This window comes from Moschus berezovskii, chromosome 19, assembly GCF_049115385.1.
Source record: "Moschus berezovskii isolate FMDL1 chromosome 19, NW_MosBer_1.0, whole genome shotgun sequence".
Taxonomy (NCBI): domain Eukaryota; kingdom Metazoa; phylum Chordata; class Mammalia; order Artiodactyla; family Moschidae; genus Moschus; species Moschus berezovskii.
The window spans coordinates 49,309,537-49,317,879 of NC_142478.1; the positions used below are offsets into that span (position 1 = coordinate 49,309,537).

Here is an 8,343-nt window from a genome sequence, read left to right on the forward strand (position 1 = left end):
TCTATATAATGATCTAGGGTGTAGCTAGGATAAATAATGAGGCTGATTTACATGTACTGACATAGAATATTCTTTAGTCATATTGTTAAGTTAAAAAAGTCAAGGTGAGAAAAACATGTATATCGTGAACTCTTTTGTGTAAAATACAGTGTTTCAGAGGGCAGGGAAAGAGAAAGAGGGGTTCTTGACTGTGTACTCTAGAAACTGAGAAGATTAGTTTGGGGTGACAAAATTGAGAAATGGGGTGTAAGATGTGAGATTTTCATTTCTGTTTTATTGAATGTTAGTAGGACCTGTATTTTAACAACCATTTAAGTCTTGCTTTCACAATTAAAATGACCGTAGATAATGTCCATATTAAAAAGCAGAGACATTACTTTGCCAACAAAGGTCTGTCTAGTCAAGGCTATGGTTTTTCCCGTGGTCATGTATGGATGTGAGAGTTGGACTGTGAAGAAAGCTGATCGCCGAAGAATTGATGCTTTTGAACTGTGGTGTTGGAGAAGACTCTTGAGAGTCCCTTGTACTGCAAGGAGATCCAACCAGTCCATTCTAAAGGAGATCAGTCCTGGGTGTTCATTGGAGGGACTGATGCTAAAGCTGAAATTGCAATACTTTGGCCACCTCATGCGACGAGTTGACTCACTGGAAAAGACTCTGATGCTGGGAGGGATTGGGGGCAGGAGGAGAAGGGGACAACCGAGAATGAGATGGCTGGATGGCATCACCGACTCTGTGGACATGAGTTTGAGTGAACTCCGGGAGTTGGTGATGGACAGGGAGGCCTGGCGTGCTGTGATTCATGGGGTCGCAGAGAGTCGGACACGACTGAGCAACTGAACTGAACTGAACTGAATGTCCATATGAAATTTTCAGAGAAAATTGAAGCACTCCATCTAACATCTGAATTTCTATCAGGATGCCAAACACGTGCCCAGGTCCAGATCACCGGGTTCTTTTTTCAGTTTGCATTTGTGAGGCTGTCCCTTCAGGGTTATGTACATGCATCAAAAATGGAAGCCAAGAACCTAGCTAGTTCTACAATGGAGGGCAAAGAGAGGAAGCTGTGTGCACACCTAACTCTCTTGTACCTGTTAGGGACTTGATGTCCTCTGGGAAATGAGTGGTTCTATTCCAGGACCTCCACAGTAAGAATATGAAATGCAAAAATCAAAAATAATCGTCTTCATTTCTACCATGATTTTTTTTTCTAAAATCTGGGATATTAATTTTGAAGAGGAGAAGACATCATTGACTTGATATTCAACTCATTTGGGGAAAAAAATAGGAAAAGAAAATAACATCTGTTGAGTGAAGAACAGATGCTATATCTTCAGAATCTTCGTCTCCATAAAGTGAAGCCTGTGGGTAATAAATTTCTTTCCCTATCAGCTCCACTGACAAATGGCCATGTCTGTCCTGGGCAGGAAGGCTCATAGGATCAAGGGATCATGTCTTGTTCACATAGAAAGATGCCCCCACCTGCCTGCCAGCCAGTGCCCAGTGATGGGAAGTATTAGTGGTTGGGGGAGGGGGTCTGTGATCAGGAGAGGGCCTGCATGCTACCCACCAAATGGCCCAGATGTAACTATCAACACTGAGTTTGTCCAGTAAGTCATGAAGGGGGTGCAAACTGAAATATCCATGAGAGCCAGGGGCATGAGGAGTTACCTGCAGGGAGGCCAGGGATGATGTTCACTGTGGCTTCCAACTTGGAAGGCACAGGTGATCAGAAAAGGTGCTAGGAACAAACACTTGGACCACCCCCGAGTTTCTCACTGACAGGTCTCAGGGCGGTGGAGGCTGGGCAGGGATGAAAATGAGTGTCCTGTCTAAAAAAAATGACTTCTTCCCAAGCCAATGATCCCACCTCTGTAGGAGGATATGCCCAGTATTGCCAGCTCTCCCACTTTCAAAAAGAAGTCAGAGCAATTTCCCTGGTGGTCCAGTGGCTAAGACTCCACACTCCAAATGCAGAGGGTCCAGGTTCAATTCCTGGTTGGGGAACTAGATCTCACAGGCCACAACGAAGGATTTGCATGCCATAGCTAAAGATCCCGCATGCCACAACTAAGACACAGAACTCCTCCAAATATATAAATACTAAATAAATATTTTTTAAGTCAGAAATCCATATTTTTTTAATTTGAAATCTCCCCACATGGTAATGTCAACAATTTAGGCTTTTTTCTTAATTAAAACATTATGTGGCATTAACAAGACATATCAAGGAACTGAATTGAACACATAGATTTCCTTTTACAACCTAAACAGTAAACAATCCATGACCCTAAAAGTGTCAGAAGAAAAGGGTCTCATTCTTTTGTGAAAAAGACACTTCAGCTATTTTCCCAAAAAGAAGGTGATACGGAATCTTCAGGTTGTACAGTCACCCTGGTTTTCACCAAATAAACCTAAACAGACTAAATGTCTACTTAGACAAGACAACAGCTGAGGGGTAACACGGTTCATACAGGGTCTTCAAAACATCCCCCAGCCCTAAAAAATAAACTGAGAGAGACAGACTTCCAGCTTATAGTCACCACAACTATAAAGCAGTTCTTCAGACATACAGATAGCCAACAGGCAAAGGAAAAGATACTAAACATCAGAGAAATGCAAATCAAAACAGCAAAACTCACACCAGTCAGAATGGCCATCATCAAAATGTCTACAACTAAATAAATGCTGGTGAGGGTGTGGAGAAAAGGGAACCCTCCTACACTGTTGGTAGGAATGTGAGTTGGTGCAGCCCCTATGGAGAATAGCATGAAGTTCCTCCAAAAACTAAAAACAGAGTTACCATACCATCCTGAAATACCACTGCTGGATATATATCCAGGGAAAGCTCTAATTCAAAAAGATGAATGCACCTTTATTTCACAGCAGCACTATTTACAATGGCCAAGACATAGAAATAACCTAAATGTCTATTGACAGATGAATAGATAAAGAAGATGTGGTATATGTAAACAGTGGAATATTATTCAGTCATGAAAAGGGTGAAATAATTCCATTTGCAGCAACATGGATGCAACAAGAGACCCTCATACTAAATGAAGCAAGTCAGACAGAGAAAGACAAATACCATATGATATCACTTACGTGTGGAATCTGAAATATGACACAAATGAACTTACCCATGAAACAGAAACAGACTCACAGACGTAGAGAACAGACTTGTGATTGTCAAGGGCGGAGAAGTGATGGAAGTGATGGATTGGGAGTTGGGGGTTAGCAGATGCAAACTATTACATACACAATGGATAAATAACAAGATCCTACTGTATAGCACAGGAAACTATATTCAATATTCCATGATAAACCATAATGTAAAGAGTATGATAAAAAATATATATATATACACATATACGTATGTATAACTGAATCACGTTGCAGTACAGCAGAAATTAACACGACACAGCAAATCAACTATACTTCAATAAAATACATTTTTAAAAAATCAATTATTCAGGAATAATTTCTCATCCATATTTAATGTTTCATTGATCAGTTTGGTGAGAGGGGGAGGGAGAGAGGGGTATCAATATTCGGAAAGAAAGTTAATAAAAGCTTTTGTTTTTCCTTTTCAGTTTTTCTTCCAGATTTTTCCATTCCAGCCTTTCCCTGTTACTTACTCTGTGTCAGTAGAAGAAAGCCCTCACCCCTGAATGTGTGGAGGGAAATATGTCTCCAGGGTTCCACTAACCTCACTGGACAGAAATCTGCGCCACACAGAGGAAACCTGGTCCCTGCCAACTCCGTGCCAACCGTGGCCTCTTCCTGTTTGGCCCGCGACACACCGAGCTCATTCCACAGCAGGACTCCCTACTGTCGCCCCTGCCCAGAAGTCTCCTTGCTCTCTTGCTGTGCATAACCAGCTGTCTTTCAAGCCTCGGTCCACGGGACACACCTTCTGAGATGCCTGCCCTGATCACCTTTTATCACCCACCATCCACTCTTTCTACCAACCCCCTTGTCTGTCTTCCCATGGCACGTACACTATAATTTGAAAGCTTTTGTTTGTTGGTATATTTGTTGTCTGTCTCCTCTATCAGACTCTTTGCGACTTGAGTGAAAAGACAGTTCTGTTCGTACCATATCCCAGTTGTTTAAAACAAGGCCGTGTGTGTGTGTGTGTGTGTGTGTGTGTACATGTATGTGTCAGAAATCCAGGATTTTGAACTTGAACTCTCCCTACCCAGGTTTCAGTGTCTATTGCTTCTTTTCAGTAACACGTCTGTGAAGTCAGTATTCGTATGATTTCTCTAAGGTAGTTAGTTGACCAACAGAAAAACATCTTCTACACTAAATTAGGATGTGAGAAGAACAGTCTCTCTCTGAAACCAAGGCCAGGTTCAAGCCGCTCCTTGAAGCTGAGAGCCTAGGATGCGAGTGGGTGTGGGTAGATGTGTCCAACGGCACAGTGTGGGATCCCCCCTGCAGCTCTCTTTCCTCCCTGACGGGGCTGGGGTCTCGGGACCGCTGTGTTCTCTCTGCCTGATGTTCCTGGCCAGACCCCTCCCCTCACCTCTCCCGGGAAATCAGCGTGAGCTCTGAGGTGTGGGTTAGCGGTAGGGCTCACACAGCATCCCTCTAGTGCGATGCTAGATGATTTATTTATCCCCAGATCATTTGGCATTTTGGCCAAGGAAAGGGGAGCCAGCGAAAATTGACCACCTTCACATCCTTTTCAACAGAAGAGTGAACCTGAATGCGCAGATAAAAAGAAACAGCAGCACAGCCTGGAAGGGTCTGGGAAAGGGGCAGCAGGTGCTATGCTGAGCTGCAAAGGTGGCAAGAAGCAGCCCAGGAGACGGATGAGGAAGATAAGACATCCAAGCCGAAACAGGAGGAGGAGCAGAAGAAACCCGAGGAACTAAAAGTGAAGGCTGCCAGGGAAACGCCCCGGCCACAGGTGGAATAAAGAAATCTGGCGAAAAATCTGCTGGCCCTGGTGCCTGAGGCAATGACAATCCTTAATCCCATTTCTGCTTAAACATCTGGATTCCCAATGTCTGTTGCCACCTATAGCTAGGAGGAAGTGTTGTCTTGGAACCTGTTATACATTTAAGGATAAACTTTTGTAAAAAAAAAAAAAAAAGAAGAAGAAGAAGAAAGAAAGAAAAAGAAAAAGCGGCAAGCTCTGTGAGACCTGCAGGTAAAGACAGGGAGATGACAGGATGCCCCAGCGCCCACCGTGAGGACTGCATCACTCCAAAGGGGACAGACCCCCACCCCACATCCACCACCACGCTGATGCTCCCACCAGCCCGGGGTCCGTCTCCTGGGACCTGGATTCACACCGTGGGGATGCTGCGCCCACCATCTCTGGTGGGTTGTGGAGGCAGCAGGGCTGCTCTAGACAATAATCATGGCCAGAGGCATGCTCACCCCCAGGCCAGTGTTGCTCTCACGGCTCCCAGGCAAAGACTTGGGGATGTTAGTGTGAGGTCCTCTCCACCAAGCAGCAAATGGGAATAAGGGCCAGCAAATGCACCCTTGCCATGGTCCCATAGGCCTCCTTCTCTGGGAAGGAGCAAGGGAAAGTTTTTCGCTTCTTCCGTCCTCCCCAAGGAAAGCCTCATAGTGATGCGTCCAGACAGGACTCACGATGGCAAAGGGAAAGCGAACCCAGCTTGGGGTGGGCGAGGGGTTTCCTCGGAGGGGCTGGAGCAGTCAAGCTCCCATCGGAGGGATGGGGGCAAAAGAGGGCAGGGACAGAAGGATGGGGACAAAAGCTGCTCTAAGGCAGCTCAAGTGACTCTGCGCTGGAGATGCACGATGTGAGGCAAGGACAGAAGATGCTTCACCCACGAACATCCCATTTCCTGAATCACAGGTTCAGATGCCCCAAAGCGAGAGGCTCAGGGGCACAGAGAGACCTGCTTCTCCAAGTCAGAAGTGGAGGATGATGAGTGACCCCAGGGACAAGGTGTCAGGACAGCTGATGGGGCCAGAGGAGCCCAAGAAGGGCTCCCTCCTAATAGCCTCAGAGATGCACAAGCAAACTGCCTCCAGACCCCGGACGGGGCGGGGAGAACAGGTAGTCAGCAGAAGATGAGGGAAGCTGCCTTACCTGGATGGACTTGCGACCTGGTGTGGGCCCCTCGCACCTGCACACAAAACATCACACTGTAAGACAGAAGGAACCTCCCAGCAGAAATCTGTTCCTGGCTTGGCGAGCACCGCCTGGGGACGTTACCTGAAAATCACAATAAAATAACAGCAGCCAGGAGTGCCAGCAGCAGAGAGGCAGCAGCTTCTTCATGATTTTTTCGGAGGTGAAAATATGATCCAAGTGGAATTCCTGAGGGTCTGTGACCAAGAGTTGCCTTTAACTTTCACTTCTTTGGGGAAGGGACATTGTCACAGGTTCCAGAAAGAACACCATCTATTTAGCTAGAGTTTGTGAACTGCAGAGTGAGGGCAGAGTCGTGGAGAGTTAATAGGTGTTTCTTGCCTGTCTCCAAACTTGAGAATCTTCGGTGATCAATAAACACATTGGAGTGACCAACCAGCCCTGGGATGAGGGGAGGAGAAACAGCTTCCGATCCAAACTCCTGAGAAGCGATCCAGGGCTGGGACTGCAGTGGCGAGGCTCCGGGGGCGATCGCGGGTCCCTCACGGTTTTCTTTTTCTGTCAAGAGCTGTCATTTGTCTCCATTCAGGTCCGGAGTTGGACATTGCCCTTTTTCCTGGAAGCGGGAGGAATCGTGTCTGGAGCTCCCTGGGGCTCTCCGGCCAGCGCGTCGCTGCCTAAGTTCTTCTGGTGTGACTCAGGCTTACACCTCCGTCTGTCCCTCCGGCGCTCGGGGTGGAGAGAGTGAGTGATGTAAGGCTTTCTCCTCAAACTTTGTTCAGCTCTGCTCCTCTGTTTATATCCCACGGCTGCTGGATCCTTCCTGGGTCCTAACACCGGTCTGTTAAGAAGAACTGGGAACTATTTTCAGGATCTGCAGTTCTGAAGCAGAGCAGACAGACCCAGGGTGTGGACATACCTTAGCTGCCTTCCTTTGACACCCTCAAAGTCAGTGTAAATGTTAATAAATACAAAACCTACAACAGACGATAAACTCTGTTTAGAGCTAAGTCTTCTTTGCCCAAAGAAAAAAGTAAGGTAATCTAGGGATAGGAAAAAAAAAAAAACCCACACCCATCCCCAGCTCATGCCCTCCACAGGACACTGGCCACTTTTCTCTTTAACCCTTTCAGAGATGAATGAAACTGTTTACAAGGTGCACTGGGCCATTACACCAAACCCCACATCTCGCCCCGACCATAGCATCCAGGGACCCTTAGCCAGCCTCATCTTACTTTACTAGAAAATAAAACTTTATATTGCATACATGTCCATACACACACACCATAAAGTAACACAGTTAACCCACACAAATACCAACCAGTGTCTCATGTGTTGCAGGCAGATTCTTTACTGTCTGAGCCATCAGGGATGCCCCTCACTAACACACACTTAATTAACTAATACTTACCTCCCTGTACCCTCTCCAACACTTAGCTAGCTGTGTGTTCTTAGGCAAGATACTGAACCTCTCTGTTTCAAATTCCTCATCTATAAAATGGACGTAAGAGTTTCAGCTCCAAACAGCTATAACAAGAAATGAGATAATACATATAAGGCTTTCAAAGCAGTGCTTGGAAAGTATGTAGCACTCCATAAATGCTCGCTGTTTTTTGCAAGGAAAAAAAAAATTACTCAATAAATGTTAGCTGTGATTATTATTATAAAGTAGAAAATAACACTCATTAAATGTTAACTAATATTATTAGCTCCTTCGTCCTGACTTTAAATGGGAATAGAGTCCAAGTACTTCCTAAAGAGGATAAGAAAATGACCTCCAGTCTCCATGGGGGAGAACAAAAAAAAGTGATGTTAAATCTGTGAAGTGATTATTTTTAACTTGCGCCTGTAACCCATAACCTCTCAGACGATCTGATAGCCTGAACTTCCCTGCACAGCGGCAGCAGGGTTCCAGAAAATTCCTGCGCACGTTTCTCCATCTCTTCGCACTTGAAAAAATGGCAGATTCCACTGTCATAACTGCACCTTTATCCTGTAGCCTAGGCTGATGGCCTCAGCGGAAACTTACAGCCTTTATCTCTGCATTTCATCTGCTTTCTCTCCCTCCCATGCAAGAGGAGGGGGAGCCAATGCAGACTTTCCTTAGTCCACTTCTTAATTGATGAAACATTAGACAGATTGCTGATTACATGGACCTGTCCCATCACTGAGACTGAACCACACTGGGTGTGTCCTTTTTTGAGCCATAAAAATCACCATCAACCCAGAGATTGTCATACTGAGTAAAAAAAGTCAGACAT

The 8,343-nt window shown here is 45.5% G+C and overlaps 1 protein-coding gene across 2 annotated transcripts in view; it reads right to left on the reverse strand.

Moving 5' to 3' along the window:
- ADGRD1 (adhesion G protein-coupled receptor D1) overlaps positions 1 to 6,853 on the reverse strand; it is a 179,443-nt gene extending 172,590 nt beyond the window's left edge. Inside the window, exons 1-2 of one of the 2 annotated variants that reach the window (XM_055404644.2) lie at positions 6,206 to 6,853; positions 6,080 to 6,116 (exon numbers count right to left, since the gene is read on the reverse strand). In XM_055404644.2, the coding sequence (XP_055260619.2) occupies positions 6,080 to 6,116; positions 6,206 to 6,271 (103 nt within the window). In that variant the 5' untranslated portion in view covers positions 6,272 to 6,853. The remainder of the gene's footprint in view (positions 1 to 6,079; positions 6,117 to 6,205) is intronic. The other variant, XM_055404645.2, reaches the window with a different exon arrangement.
- Positions 6,854 to 8,343: the final 1,490 nt, after the last annotated feature.